Raw genomic sequence first — 16,844 nt, forward strand, 5'->3', positions numbered from 1 at the left:
AGTTCTTTCAACTCAGTTCTTACCTTCATTCAAGGCCACCTCCCAATCTTTCTATGGTCGGAGATCCCTCCCTTCTCTGCACTCTTCCATCTAGCTTGGCCTCTGCTTTGTCTGCGTAGGACCTTGTCTCCAATTAGACTGTAGGATTTCTGAAGGCAGAGCCCACAGCTTCTTTTGCATCTCCTACATGCCCTGGGTAGCGGGTCTCAAGAAAACCATGGCTGAGTGACTGATTGAAGAAACAGAAATAGGCCCCTGCGGTGACCTGAAGCATATGGAATTCTGAGCAAGGGAAATGAAAAGCCCAAAAAGCCCAATACCACACCCTTTATAAAGCACACACATCGCAACAAATCCAAGGTTATTGGAAAAGTAACAGCCCTCTCCCCAGACCAGCCCCAACCAAAAAATTTCATTAGAATGGATAAAGAAACTGCAGTAAATATTAATGGCTGGAGGAGGAAGCTAGAGGACAGCAGGCCGAGCTGAGCAGGTGTTCACCTCCCTCAATTTCAGTCCGTTTGCAGCCAACAACGTCATCATTTGGCCTTCCTGAGCTCACCGACAGGCCATTTTTCATGATTTTACCATTTCTGGCCAAATGCAAACTTTTTAATTAAATGTACCACATGATTCCAGATGTTTGTTTATTTGTTCCAAAAAAGGTTGTAAAATCACTACATGAGGAAAAACCTGGGGCAGGGTAAAGTTTTCTATAAGAGACAGGGAAATAAAGAGTCAGAAGAACTGGGACTAGGAAGTTAATACCGGCCTGAGGTCACGGCAGAACAATTTAGTCCAAAAGCATTGGCTTCAAATCACTCTCCTTCCAGAAGCCCAAGATTCAGAAATAAAACACCCTGGGTACTTATTAGTTTTTAAGAGAATGAAGCTCATCTTTAAGCCAAAGACTAGAATGAGAACAAATGTTTGTGGCTGCTCTGCCTGCTTTTTGTACGTTTGTTCCTGCTGCCACAAGCTCCACTACATTAACTCCACCAGTCTTTCATTTAACAGGCCAGATTAGAGTTCATGCATGAATGGTGGGAGAGAATCCTGCAATGGGGATGAACCAGGAGAGGGGCAACAGGCAGAGACCACAGCCTCCCACACACCATGCTGGCTTCCTTACAGCTTTCTGGTCCTCTGTTTCTCTCTACCCTGAAATATAATCAGTATTTGGTCTATTGTGTTTGCAACAGAATGTTTCCCATACTCCTTCCTTTATTCTTTGTACCCCCAGCCAGCCAGCCAGCCACTCCAGGCCTTGATCATCAAACGCTGGATTATTGCAACATTATCCCGGGCCCTATGCTTTAGTTTCAAAAGCCAACATCAGAAACATTCTGAATAACATGCGAAGGGAAAACATTGACTGTCCAGTTTCTCTGATGCCTGAGTCCTCGTGACCAAACCATCAGCAACCTCATACAACAACTTCATAGTGGCCATAAGGTTCCCTGTGCATGGCCCCCACCCCTGCTCTCCTGGCAGTATCTATCCTGGCCCCAGCTGTCTTCCCCATCTGTTACCAAGTTGTTTTCTAAATTACCTTTGCTAGAAACCTGCTCTTTGGAGGCATCACAGTCTATGGGCACAGAACCTGGTTATCTGGAAATCTAAGGCTTCTAAGACTGAAATGATCCCCCTCCAATCCCATCCGCCCATGGCCTCCTTGAGTCCAGGCTCCCTCCTTTCCACTTACCCCTGCATACTACTTGCAGATTAATAATCCTACAGCGTGGTTTTGAATCAAATATAAACCCTTCTGTCTGTCCGAGACCTGCCATAATGTGGACCTGTCCTACATAAGGAACCTTATTTCTGACCTTTTCAAAACAGGGTCCCTTTCTCTCATCAGTTCTACCTGTTCTTGTCCTTGTGCTTTATCTTTACCCATTTACCTTTCTGGAATGCCGTTCTTTTGCTCCCCACTTAACATGTTCTTCAAAGCTCAATGCCAACATCCTCCAAAGAGCCATGCCTGAGGAGTCTCACCTACACTGTGCCCTATCTTTTCTAAACATTGAGAGCACCTGCAGCTTTTACCAACTAATATAGCCCTTATTTATATAACATATAATATCTTGTTTGGTTGGTATTACTTCATTTTTGGGATCTCCTCAATCAAACCATAAATTCCTGGAAGATAGGGATAATATTCTCTATTTCTGAATTCTCCACAAATCCTAACAATACACTTGGTACACGGTAGGTACTAAATAAAGACATGTTGGGGAGATTCTTGAATGACTGTGCTCATAGCAATCTTTGTCTTACTGACCATATCATACTTCTTTCCTCATAAAAAGGGGCAAGAAACATAAGGACTCTAAAACACAAGCCCATTTAGAACCTTCCACCCCGTACATTCTAAGCTTCCATTTTTTAAGATAAAGGCAGCATGTTTTTACATCATTTTTTATTGGGACTGCCTGTTGGGGGAAGAGTTGTCTTTCTGACCTCTCATTTTACAGAAGTAGGGTTTGCTACTATTTGAGGGGCAGGGGAAAACTGAAATACATTTTTCCCTCCTTGCTTCGCTTCTGGGAAAGAAAAACCAGATTCGTAGCCCTTCTGTGTCTATGAGAATACCACAATTCTGTCCAAAGAATAGAAATAAAGCAATCTCGGAGACTGCAAATGAAAAATCATCCTTGGAGAAAAAGGAGAGGAAATGGACCCCTATGGATTTCAAATGTTTAAAGGAGGTTGCTTAAAGTTCCTGGCTAAACTCCATGCCAGTCTTGGTAATAGTCTAACAGATTCATCCATCTTCAGACTCCACTTGGCTTGCTCTTCCATCACTGCCACCCTCGCAGACAGCGAGTGCACACATGCACATCTATCTATATATGTGCGGAAGTTTTAATCTACACTACCCTCCATTCCAATCCACCCCAGCCCGGCTCTGTACAGAGTAAAGCTATTGACCCTGCAAAGTAGCAGGGAGATGAATTTGATGACCCAGACCAGAGTTTTTAAACCACTTCAGCAAGGTCTAGAATCAAAGGAAAGCACAATTTATTCAGCACTTAGTAAAGTCCTTTTACTTTGGAACAGAGTGCACCCACTGAAAATAGACTCCTACTGCCACGCAGATAAAATAAACCTGTCAACCACTACTGTCAAATTACTAGTCACCTCGATTAAATAAAGGAAACTTTAGCATCTCTCAGCATCTGAGAATTCCACAAAGATTATAAGCCCATAAAAGCATTATGAAGGAAAGAAAACTAAAGTAATGGGTTCTGTTGAAAATGTCATCAGAGGAAATCATTTTACATAATTAGCAAATGCTAATAATAGTTCTGCACGAGGAACCAACACACTCTTCCCCCACACAGTCAAGGCACAGTGGTGGCAAGAAGTCTAAAAGATACAAGCCAAGGCCATACTCTTATTTGACAGGACCCCTGAACAAAAACATGTCTTTGTCTCTAAGGAGGTTTTTTTTCTTTTTTCTTTTCTCTCTTTCCTTTTGCGACTTTTCAATACATTATTCATGGGGAAAATTTGGATCTGTCGTGCTTCTATGAACTTTCAATGAGTCAGTGACAATTTTTGGAGAAATTATTTGATGCTTAGCTCTCTTGAAAGACTAATCAAAATATTCTGGAAGGCAGAAGGCAATATATAAGCAGGTTGTCTCAGTAATAGGGTCTGACCTTAGGTGAGACCTACCTGGCAAAGTCACCAGAACCATCAGATTGTTCATCCCATCTTTTTGTTAGTTTGTTTTGTTTGAGACAGAGTCTCACTCGGTCACCCAGGCTGGAGTGCAGTGGCATGATCTCTGCTCACTGCAACTTCCGCCTCCTGGATTCAAGCAATTCTCCTGTCTCAGCCTCCCAAGTAGCTAGGATTACAGGTGCCTGCCACTGCACCCAACTGATTTTTGTATTTTTAGTAGAGACGGGCCAGTTGGCCTGTCTGGTCTCAAACTGTTGGCCAGGCTGGTCTCGAACTCCTGACCTCAAGTGATCCACCTGCATCAGCCTCCCAAAGTGCTGGGATTACAGGCGTGAGCCACTGCATCCAGCCCCATCTTTTTAAATGATCAGTGAGAACCAAGAGGCAGTAGGCAAAAGATTCCTTGATGCTGAGCTATTAAGCTGGCCTAAATAAATGCATCTATTTTCCTGAGTCTTTGCTATTGTTTGCTGTAGATTTTGTTTATAATGATCAGATACACTGAGCTTTCACATTCCCTGTGGCTGACACGACAAGATAGTAGAAATCTAAAAATGAAAAACTAAAAGTTGCTAAAAGAGACATACTGCCTCTGACAGGGCTCAGAACACAATACCCCAAATTGTGGCACCTTGACGTGCTGAGTGCTTTGAAACAAAAGACACTGGAAGGGCCTCAAAAGCAAGGTCTCTCTGGACTTCTCTTACCTGCTCCTTCATCCCTCTGTCTCTCCCCTGCAGTGAGTTACAGAAACCAGAATTCCTTTTCCTTAAGTGGGGTCATTGAAACTAGAATACTGTCCCTTAAAGCCAGCCATGAAACCTAGAAAGGTCACACTCTCTCTTCTCCTTTGAAGACTCTCATTTCAGAGGGTCCTGTGCTATAACCAGGGGAAGGAATGCTACATAGAGAGGTCAAGAAGAATCTGAACAGATAGGGCTTGCTGCGTTTCCCCTCAATTTACTACCATTAGATCATACCATTTGTCTAATCATGTTTCTACACAGCTGTCCATTCTTCATTAACATAAGCATAAAAATAGTTTTCCCTTTCATTTCTGAAGGCCCCCCTGTCTCAGAAAACTTTGATTAAGTAAATTTCTTATCCTCTTCTCTTGTTAACCTGTCTTTTGTTATAGGCTGTGACCCTTATAATGGATAAGAAAAAGTATCACATCATTCTGCCCCTGCACCTCTAAATCCTATAAAAGCCCAAAACAAATTGTGAGCAATAGTTTAGTCATCAAGTAACTTCCTTTTGAGCCCTCCTGAAAGCATTATGCTTGTTGGCATGAAGTTTTTCTGGCCAACATCTCCCCATCCCAAATATCTTTGTCTACATTGCTACCTCTTCACATACAGACATTTAAATTTCCTTTTGTTCACCTTCACTTTGGCTGATTTAATGAGTTGAAGCAAAGCATTCTGTATTTATGGCTCCTGTGGAAACGTATTTTATGATATCTCAGGCTAAAAATGTTTTAAATAATATAAAAAACCACAGTTTTTCTTTCGGTCTTTTTCTTCTTTTTTGAATGGCATACATTGAGCTGCTTCATGGAGATATACAGAAAAATCAATTGCTAAGCATAAAATGCAACTCACATTAGGGAAACTGCAAACGATAACTAATTATGATAAGTTGCTGTATAAATTACTTTGTGACAGTCCCAGCAACCAATTTCAAACACAAATAGATCAAGCCCCTGGTTGGAGAGGAAGATGAGTACCTAACAACTGTGTCAATAAAAATAATGGCAAGATTGCCAACAATAGTCAAAGTAGAAAGGTTATCTCTAAGCAAGTTTCACAGCAAATTTCCTCTTCATTTTTTTTTTTTTGCTTTCTTTCTTTTATACATTTCAAGTCCAATGTTTAATATGGCAAGCTAACTATGGCATACCTTCAAGACTATAGTATAAGCATCAGGAAATAAATAATTCGGGGGCATTCACTAGGCTTGCAATTATCTTGCAAAGCGTGTATACAGACAAGTTGAAATGAGATCCTCCACGTGATAGCTATTGGCAAGGCGGGGTTATGGTAGATGTGCTGGATTCTCTGTTTTAGCATTACCACCATCCGCTTTCTTCTAAGGTTTTCTCTGTAGCTTCAAGGGAGAACTGAAAACTGTATATCTCAGAATCACCTTCAGCGAATCAACCTAGGTGAGAGTTGGCCTAAGAGAGATGCTGGAGTATGATCTGGAAATCTAGAGAAAAGGAGGAGCAGAGCAACGTATGGATAATGGCAATGACTGAAACAGTCTCCAGGTGAATGTGAGAATCCCTGCACAGGTGCTTCAGATAAAGAAAGTCAGTGAGAGATGCCTAGGTGTTCCTGTGATCCACAGAAACTTTCCAGCAAGCTGCTGAGAATCACTGGTTCAGTGCTGAGGTTGAGACTGGGTGGTGGCAGCACCTCTAATTCCTTCCATTAAAACTCTTCATTACTGGAATACATAGCGTGCCTTCTATTTTCCCCATCCAGACTGACATGGAGCATTGTCCCTTTTTGTTTTCAAACCTTCTCCACTCCTGATTTTATTGTTCTGTAATTTAAAAATAAAGAATGGTGGAGCAGGAGTAATGCAATTCTTTGACAGAGACAGGCAAGTATCTCCTAGCAGCCTTAGCACAGGCTTTGGAAATGCATGGCAGTGGTGAACATTTCCAGGCCATGCCTCTACCTGTACTTTTTCTCCTCTTCCTTCCAGCTCAAGGCCACAGTTAGTCCTACCTACATTTGCTTCATATGCACTGGGTAAAGGACAAAAGTCAGGGGTGACCTGAGAATTAAGGGCACAGGGTTTGATTTTGTTTCCCTTGCCTGTTATTGAGTTGCTCCATCATCCCCATCAATTCTTGATGTCTCCCTCTGTTAAATGGGAATAATATTTGCCCTCCCCACTTTATAGGGTTTTCTTGAGGATGATATAGTTTACATTCTAAATAGAAATGTTTTCCCCAAAAGATACAATGCCCTGTACAAATGTGAATTCTACTTCTAAGAGCTACTAGGTAAAGAACGGCAATACCTGGCATGCTAGGGCATGTCCTGTACTCATAACATATTTAAAGGGACATTTCTCCAACAGATATTTTAGCACTCCTCATAACATGGACACAGCCAAGGGCACAATATGTAGATTGTCACTAGGGAACAACTGAGATTACTGACACATCCCCGTGTCCTCCTCATTCCAAAGATATGCTCCAACCCAGGGCAGCATTCTCAGAGAGAATTCAGGTAGACCATTCTAAATCCATGTGTGTACCACAATCTTTACCTTACTGAGAGTCTGACCCCTTCCTTGAGACTTTCTGTTCTAGTAACATAATTCCATCAGTTACTTCAATTCATTCTATTCCCTTCCCTACCATCAAACTACCAATGCTTGAAAACTACAACATTGAAATAATCAACTATTTAGAAGTTAGGCTTTGCGACTAAATGCTCTCTGGTAATGAATCAACACATATGACACCCATCCCTGATGGTTTGGGTTTATGAAAGCAACAGAATTGAAGTCTGAGGTCCACACAGCTAGACCTTTCCCTTTAGTGTGTTCACCCCCAAAGGAGGCAGGGTCTCCTTTCTCACATACAATCAAGTTACCTTGCAGAGGTGACTAAGATACTCACGCTTCCCCTGGGTTTCTATTACTCAGTCTTTACTGAACAAATATATATGGAACTCCATTTAGGTAGGAGGCCCTGTGCCAGGCATTGCAGATAAAGTGGTGAACATATGTAATCACAACCACTCTTTCCAACAGCTTATGGCCCATCTAGGAAGATAGTCCCTGAACAGGGAACACTGGCCTAATATAAGTGTGTAGGGGGGATCAGGGGAGTTTCCTTTGGAGCTGTGATATGTAAGCTGATACCTGAAGAATGGGCAGTGTCAGTGATATCAAAGAGAAGATGAGGCTGGGCGCGGTGGCTCATGCCTGTAGTCCCAGCACTTTGGGGGCCCGAGACAGGTGAATCATGAGGTCAGGAGTCTGAGACCACCCTGGTCAACACGGTGAAACCCTGTCTCTACTAAAGATACAAAAAATTAGCCAGGTGTGGTAGTGCGTGCCTGTAATCCCAGCTACTCAGGAAGCTCAGGCAGGAGAATCACTTGAACCCGGGAGGCAGGTTGTAGTGAGCTAAGGCTGTGCCATTGCACTCCAGCCTGGGTGACAGGGTGAGGCTCCATCTCAAAAAAAAAAAAAAAAAAAAAAAAAGATGATTTGGACTTACTGCTACCTCTCAGGAAGTTTTCATTTATAAGGAGTTTAAGACACACAGAACCTGACCTTTATCATACAAAGTAGAATATGAACAATTGCACCTGGAAGATAGAAACAAATATCAGATGTACCTATAGAAAGAAGAAAATCAACATAACTCAGATCAGTAAAAGTTTCATGTAGGAAGCAAAGTACGACATGTTACTATCCCTGTGATATATGGATTATCTACAAGTAGCAGATGGAAGAATTGAGTCCCAGGTCTCCTGATCATTATTCTAAGCCCGGACTTCCTTTGCATTTGAATCTACAGTTTTTAGGACATGAATCTTGGGCCTATCATACTCGACATTGGAAGTTACATAAAAGGACAAGTAAAGGGAAAATGGCATGTACAGAAAAACAGCAATTTGCGCATGAACTACTGCCCGCCAGTTTCTGTAGTTGTTGGTGCGGAAGGAAAAGAGATTGGGAACTGGATGAATAAAAAATTATTTGCAAAGAGAACTTCCAGTGAGGACTGTATAGACAAAAGTTTCAGACATCATGGAGAATTTCACTGGAGAAAGAATTGATGTAATTTGTCCTCACACCATGAAAGGCCCCCTTCTGCATAAATGTTTGTAAGCTGTTTGCATGAAGGTATTAACAAATGACATTCAAATAGTTTCGTGATTTACATGATCAGAAACTTGAAATAATTCTCTTAAATATTAAAAAAAAACGAGATAGTATTAAGTGGTTTCATTTTAGTGCCAAAAAATAATGACTTTCTCATTTGGGAAAAGCCAAGTTGGTTCAAGCCAAATTGGTTTATGCCAAGCTGAAATATATTAGTCTCACCTTTCTCCTGCACAGATCAGTTCAATAATCTAGCTTTAATGAACTTCCTTGGTCTTCTCTTTATTGGTCTCCTTATGGCCATCAGCCCAAAGAGCATTTGATGGTGTGGACTTGCTTTTATCAACAACCAAATCAGCACTGATCAGGAAACCAATGTGTTAAATGTGTAGGGATTTTCTTCAGTAAAATTGAGATGTCTGTGTTGGTTCCCTTTAAAAAATGTCTTTACATTTCTCTCATTGATGTTAGGCCCTAATGTCATCCAAGAGCACTTATTTGAACTCTAACAACTTTAGGCATTTTTCCATATTCCAAATATTATTCCAAATATCTTAAAACCATATTGTGTTATATTTCCTTCCTTCAAGTCTCAGATTCTTTATATTACTGTTAAAAATGACAGATGATATTTGCCCTATTCCTAATGATTATCATCTATCTGATCATCTCTCCCTATTGTGAAATCTCAATTTCATGGCCAGATAAACTTTACAAGTGGCTGGGAGGTTTCTGAGACTTCGGTTTCTATGCAACTTATTCAATAGACTCTAAAGTAAAAATACCCTTATTCAAATACAAGAAACCAATAAATAAACACATGAGGATATGAGGCTAATTTAAGAGTTAATTTGTTGCTCCAACTAGATGTGGTGTCATTTTAGGGAAATTCCCCCAAAAACAGTCTCGAAAGGGATGTATGCTTAAGACCTCCAAAAGAATATTCAGCAAAAGAGACCTGTTCAGACCCCTCAAAACACAGCAGGTCGGCAGCAGCTTATTCCCCCAACTTGGAGCAAAATTGATTTTTCACAAAATTAACTAAAGTATATTTAAATGTAGAAAAGTTCTATTGATGCCCAGACACCAAAAAGGCAACACAGGTCCAAGCCACAGACACTGGAAATCCTGCACTACTCTCTTCTTCATTTCCTGCAGAATACAAGTATCCCATTTGCTCAGAGCCCAGATGGTGACTCGGAGGGTCAGGTTCACTACTTTCTGAGCATCTACACAGCCTGTTCTTCCACCTGCTCATCCTGCAATGCTGCTGGGATGACAATGCCGGAATAGTCCCTGTTCACGTTCCTCTTTACATGTACAAGTGGAATTTCCTTCTTGGGGAAACAATATTTAAAACAGCCAGCTTAGGGATAAGACATTTTCAAATATTTCATGTCAGTGTTCTGTCTGCTTTTGAAGTTGAAGACTCTAGAGATGGCAACAGACATGCAAGGCTTTGGTAAAACTGAGTAAACCAAATTAACGTTTTGAGAATAAGGGAATTCAGCAAAAACTGCACATGGCTTCTCTCAATGTTGCCAGGCAAATTGGAATTCCTTTTAGTTATAACATAGAGTTCATTCATTTTGAAATTACAGATGTTGTTATATTCTCAAACAATGACACTTTTATAAATGTTAGTGAGTTTCCCAAATTCTCTCCATCACTAATACTGGAGTTAACATCTCCTTGATAATTTTTAAGTACTCTAATCTCTTTATTTAAAGAAAAAAAATCACAAAATTATATTATACCGTAGATTTATTTGCCTCCTGAGTAGACTGCCACTAAATTCTGTTTAATACAGGTTAAAATCACTACGTGTGACAGGTATGGTTTTCTCATCAAGGACTTAAAAAGCACTGTGTTCTTTCTAAAGTGCCGAGGCAGCAGTAATGAGCCAGAGCTCTGCACAGCCAAGTGTCCCTCCCTGCACCCACTGAGAGCAATAAAAAGCTGAGTTCCAACCTTGGTGACTGGTGAGTTCCCTGGAAGCAGAAGGCAAGGGCGTGTAGTGGAGCTCCGGGGAGCCGGCAACATCCTCACTGGAAGCCTGTGTGACATAAACAAAGTCAACATGAAGCAACACCAAATACCAAACTCCTCATTTACCTAGACTCGTCTCCTTGGGATCTAAGCTTGGAGAAAATTATCCACCAAGATATTTCTTAGGAAGCAAGAGTTGTTTTTGTTGAAATAATATTCTGGTAAGTGTTGGGTAAGATCCAAAGCTTTGAGGGGCCTCAGTACATATGGAATAGCTCTAAGAAAAGGGGGCAGTTTATGTGCTGAAATGAAAGGAGAGGGAGGAGGAGAAAGAGAGAGGCAGAAGACAGGAAAAGTTAAAGGCTTAGATTCCCATCAGGCCTTCATCCAGTAATTCCCACAAAGTAAAGGCTGGCTATAGGCAGATTTCTTTGGATACTAGTGAAGAGGTTAAGTTCTGCCCCTAGGGATAAATGGGGAAAACCAGGGCTGACTTCCATGAGCCCAGTGGCATGAAAGACTCAGCACAATGAAGTCACCATAGGAAAGGATATAAATTGTCTTGTGTTGTGCACTGGGGATTCTGGCTCAGTTTAACAACAGCGATGAGAAATACGTCTGAAATTTGGATTTGGGATGTAGTGCTTATCAACAAATGTGTCACTCCAAGGCCTAAAAGAAAATAACATCAGATACATCTAGGATGATGCTTTTTCACTGCATGCAGACAACTCTTTAACCATAGAACGGTGTCTGAGATGGCCCAAGCTGCTAAGGCTCTCTTTTCAGAACCCAACATCCTTGTGAGCTAAAGCCAAAAGAAAGTACTTCAGCTTGGGGTCAGCTATCACTCAGAACCAATGGCCAGTGTGCCACACTCACAGTGTGGTTGCTAGTAGCAAGAAGCATTATTACCACTGTAACTCTTAACTGAGATGCCTAAATCAAATGCAGCTTTTTTTTTTTTTTAATATCCCAAAAAGAACATCTGCTAGGATCAAAATCTGAAGCTTACAATCTTTCCAAGCTTCGTGAAAAAGTAAATTTCATTAATGCTACATTTTTCTTTCCGGAGTAGGAAATACATTCTATGGGATATATTTGCCCTCCTAAAAGCAGGCCTTTTCTCCAAAGAGATTACCTATATTATAGGAATCAAAACTAAGTAGGAGATTAGACCTACTTGCTAGAAAAACCCTTTAAATTTCATTTCTGACATTTGAGACGTTTGACTAAGCGGCTTTCAGTGGAGACTTACAGGAAGAGAGTGCAGCAAAATCAGAAGCCCTGTCCCTAGGTAGAAAACAGTTTTCAGGTCGCACTTCTTCACTCCAGCTCCAAGGCAAATATACGGTGTTTCAAGTTGGATCCAAGACTATTGGGTCCACAGAAATAAAGGCTTAGTCATCAAGAAAAACATGTTTTAAAGTAGGAAAGACTTTTCCACTTTTTAGCACACTACAAGAATGTGGAGCCCAAAATTAGATTAAAAATCAAATACTACAGTCACCAAGTATCTCTCTATTAGTATTCAAGGTCTCCTGTAATTTCTACATGATGAATGAAACATGATGATAGTGTCCTAAATATGACATCTATTTAATGCTTGAGGCAGGATATATGGGGTGAGGGTACAGGGGTCATCCTCCCTAGATCTATCATACTTCCTCCATAGGAAGCCATAGCTGTCAATATTTCTGCTCCATCTCATCACTTTAAAAAAAGACCCAAAAATCCAGTATGAGTTTTAGTTTGTTGTGTTGTGATATTTCTTAGAACTTTTAATCTCGATTTGGGCTCTTGACAACTTGATGACAGCTTTTTTCTACAATTACTGGAACAAATGCCACCTTTCCGGAAACACCTCTGACTGTGCTACACATTAGAATTCTGTAACCAAGCGTAAAAGAGATATTTAGTTTTGTTCCGTATTTTAGGTAGAGCAAAAAATGGTGTGGCTTCTGTTGTTTTGCAGTCATCATTCTATGACCAGCACTTAATTACTTTTCTGCTCAGTGTCCATTGATAAACTCACATCATGGAAAATAATCCAGGAAAGAATGATTTTGCAAACTATGCCTTTTGGTGGGACTTCTATGGCTGGATGTTTAGGAAAACAACTACAAATCAATGTTCCAACTATCAGCTCTTTGACTTGGCTTTTTTCAAAATGAAGCCCATGTGATCCTTTCAATAGTGATGTTCACTGAACCTTAGGATTAGAAGCATAATTCAGAAAGACACAATTATCATATGAAAGAAGTGGGCAAGAAAATGTCTTAAATTTATACAGTATCTGCCAAAGAATAAAGAACTCGCCTTGAAACTGAGGCAGTATACCCATTGTATACTGAGTATGCAGTAATGTAAAATTTAAATAATGTTTTCTTTTGCTTGGATTAAGAAGATATGCCTAAAATGAGAATAAGCAAATCTGAGTAAATCTGAATCTTGAAGATTATAAAGACTCTCAAATATTTGAATCCTTGGCAAATTTGTTGTTGTTATTGAGACAGAATCTCACTCTGTTGCCCAGGTTGGAGTGCAGAGGCACAATCTCAACTCACTGCAACCTCTGCCTCTCCGGTTCAAGCAATTCTCATGCCTCAGCCTCCTGAGTAGCTGGGATTACAGGCACGTGCCACCACATCCAGCTAATTTTTGCATTTTTAGTAGAGACAGGGTTTTACCATGTTGCCCAGGCTGGTGTTCAACTCCTGGCCTCAGGTGATTCACCTGGCTCAGCCTCCAAAAGTGCTGGGATTACAGGCGTGAGCCACCACACCCGGCTCTTGCCATATTTTGTAAATGCCTATGGCAAGGAATTATAGTTTTACATTTTACTTTTTAAATTCTCCTGTCAGGAAATACTTGCAATATCTACAATAAATAATTAATATCCAAATAAAAAAAGAATGTTTTTAAATCAATAGAAAATATTATAGAAAAATAGACAAAGGAAATGTCTGGAAATTCAAAGATGAGAAAACCTGAACAGTCAATGAACATAAGTGAAGTCGCTGAAATTTACTAGGACTAAGGGCAATGCAAATTAAAACAAGATATGATTTTTCCACTCATCATATTGACAAACTTTTAAGTCTCACAATAGCAAGTACTAGTGAGAACAAAGGAAAAAGAAACTGTTATCCTCTCATTCCTTGCTAGTGGGAATGTACATTGGTTCGACTGCTTTGAAGAGTAACTTAGCAATATCTAATAAAATTGAAAATTGGTGCAGCAATTTCACTTAAAATATATACTCTACAGAAAATCTCACATGGTTCTGCAAATTGAGACATAAAACAATGTTTATTGCAGCATTATTTATAACAGAAGAAACTGGAATTAACTCAAATGTCTGTCGATGAGGAAAATAAATAAATATAATGTTGTATATCAATAAGACCAAATAATATTTAGTATTTAAGAGAAACAAACCTGATTTCTATATCTCACTTAGAATAGGTCTAAAAATGTAATACAGAGTGAAAATTCAAGTTGCAACATGATAAATGTAATATAATATTTATGGAAACATAAAGTTTGTTGATTTCATGTATGTATGGAAACATCTAAAAATTATAAAAAATATACACTAAATTCATGAAAAAGATTGCTTCTGCCAAGGGGCAGTGTAGTAGGACTGGGGCTAGTGGGATGTGGAGAGAGGGGAACTTCAGCTGTATATATGATGTTCTTTCTTTCATTTAAAGAAGACTTTAAAAAAATGTCAAAGTATTAGAAACCACAAATTCTGGATGATCCCTACATGTGTTCATTATTTTTAAAACTTTTCTACATTTTGGAAATTTCTCAGACTTAAGCCTGAAATTTTTTAAAAAACACCAAAAGGCCCTATTTCTTTTCTAATCCATGCACTCCTATATTGACATGAACCCATAATGAGAGAAAAATTCCTGTAACAGTTCTCTAGTACTTGTACAACATGGATGAATGTCATCTCTGATTGGCTTTTTGTGATGAAATATCCCATTTCTGTTTCTTCTAGAGCTACTGAGAGTGAGTTCTAGAATAGAAAAAAGCAGATGATGGTAAATATGTATCCCCTTCCCCGCAAGGCTTGAAACACTCATTCTGGCCTTGTAAGTCCTTCTGCTGAATATACATTAAAGCATTCTGAAGGTTACTTGATTCTTCTCCTGCTTACAATCAAAGAGTTACCAATAATTTTTAAAACTCACATCAATAAAGGAAATAGCCACTAATATACTGCACTCTGCAATATCCATAACGGAAAGAAGGAAGGTAGAACTTTGGCAACCTGCTTGGAGAAGATTCAATGCACGTACAGTGTATTCTACAACAGACTTGCAAAGCGAGAATTTCACTCAGTGATTACCGGAACTGATAAATGCGTAAAATTCAAGCCCCTTTCCAATGGGTGCATTCAATGAAAAACTGCAGTCCGGTGGATATTTCTGAATGTCATGGACGCTCTCAAAGAACTTGATACAGACCACAGGAGGAGAGATTTGGCAGACTTCGAAACAAGAAGGGGGCAGCTACAAAGTTGTTTAATAGCCATAAATCTCCCACTATTTTTCACAAAATACCATCTAAGACCACAGCTCCACAACTCATTCCCCATCACTCAACTCAAGTGGAGTGCTTTGGCATGCTCGCTCACCCTTAAATCATATACCACAGAAAGTGATCCCGAGTCTGGGAAATATGTCAGCCTCTTTCAAGCAAAAGCAATCTTCACTTTTCATCACAATTCATTCCCTGAAACCATGGTATAAAGCTGACTCTTCTAAAAACATTTATTTTCTCTCATAAGAAAAAGCATCACTCATTTAGTTATCAAGTATTTAATAACCACCTACTATATGCCAAGCCCTGTGCTAAGAATACCAAGAAAAATAAAATGAGAACGTTGGTTGCATTCCTGGGTCATAAAAAAAAAAAAACATACTATGATTAATACTGGTTACAAAGAGCCATCAACTCATAGCGTGTCCCTCACACTCCCATACTCTGGATTATCACAGAATGTTGTCCCTGACCTTGATTATGACATCTAAACCCCTGTAACAGTAGTTATGTCCTTACCCATTTCTCATTCATACTAACAGAGAGCTTTAGAGGTTAACTATATGAACTTTCTGAAACTAATTATACAATTAACCCTTGTGCCCAACATACTGCCAGAAACATAGGAAGAAGTCAATGCATGATAACTGAATGAGTAAAACATTTTAAAGTCAAAGATAAAACTACATACCATGATTGTAATTAAACATGAAAGTGCAGGCCAAGTTGCCAGAATCAGAACATAAAGACTTGCCATCTTCCGAAGGATTAAGTTAGAGAAACTAAAGAACCAGGTAGAAGGCTGAAGCTTCCCACCCCTCTCACAGACTAAGGTACCATGCCTTTCACTAAAGCAAGGGAGAAGGTGTCACTGACAGACAGATTAAGTTGGGAATAATAGACAGGTTTGAAAGCAGGAACAGCCATATCCTGTCTAGAGTAAGAAGCCAAGAACTTGGGAGGAAAACAAAAGGCAAGGAAGGGATGAGGGTGAGTCTGGAACCAAGAGACCAAGAAAAGATCCCAATGGAGAAGAAGTCAGTCTGGGTAAAAGCTGACCATGAAGCTGAGTGAGGGCGCTGAAGGGTAATTCAATTGAGAAGCTGGTCACAGCAGAGGCTGGTGGGGAGAGGAGTATTGTGTCAAAAGCCTCTCTGGAATAAGAAAGACTTTTGAAGGCAATGGGCCGGAGCTTCCCATTTGTTTCTATCTGATCTACAGGGGACCCAGTTCTGCCAGTGCCCACAGTGGCATCTGGCCCAGAGTAGTAGTTCACAAATATTTATGAAAGGCAGGGAAGGAAAAAGAAAAGAAGGGAGGGAGGAGGAGAACTAGGAAAGGAAAAAAGGAAGGAAGGCCTGTGGCTTGGGCATCTTATGGGATATTACATAACTAATCCAATCACAGAATGTAAGAGTTGTTAAAGATCTTACGGCCGGGCGCGGTGGCTCAAGCCTGTAATCCCAGCACTTTGGGAGGCCGAGACGGGCGGATCACGAGGTCAGGAGATCGAGACCATCCTGGCTAACACGGTGAAACCCCGTCTCTACCAAAAAATACAAAAAACTAGCCGGGCGAGGTGGCGGCGCCTGTAGTCCCAGCTACTCGGGAGGCTGAGGCAGGAGAATGGCGTGAACCCGGGAGGCGGAGCTTGCAGTGAGCCGGATCTCGGCCACTGCACTCCAGCCCGGGCGGCAGAGCGAGACTCCGTCTCAAAAAAAAAAAAAAAAAATCTTACAAATCAA

The 16,844-nt window shown here is 40.3% G+C and overlaps 1 protein-coding gene across 1 annotated transcript in view; it reads right to left on the reverse strand.

Annotated features, from left to right (window-relative positions):
• The window catches only part of LRMDA (leucine rich melanocyte differentiation associated), a 1,122,954-nt gene that overhangs the window by 227,041 nt on the left and 879,069 nt on the right, over positions 1 to 16,844 (reverse strand). Inside the window, exon 7 of the mRNA XM_077947977.1 lies at positions 10,525 to 10,609. Within this exon, the coding sequence (XP_077804103.1) occupies positions 10,525 to 10,609 (85 nt within the window). The remainder of the gene's footprint in view (positions 1 to 10,524; positions 10,610 to 16,844) is intronic.

Source organism: Macaca mulatta, chromosome 9, assembly GCF_049350105.2.
Source record: "Macaca mulatta isolate MMU2019108-1 chromosome 9, T2T-MMU8v2.0, whole genome shotgun sequence".
Taxonomy (NCBI): domain Eukaryota; kingdom Metazoa; phylum Chordata; class Mammalia; order Primates; family Cercopithecidae; genus Macaca; species Macaca mulatta.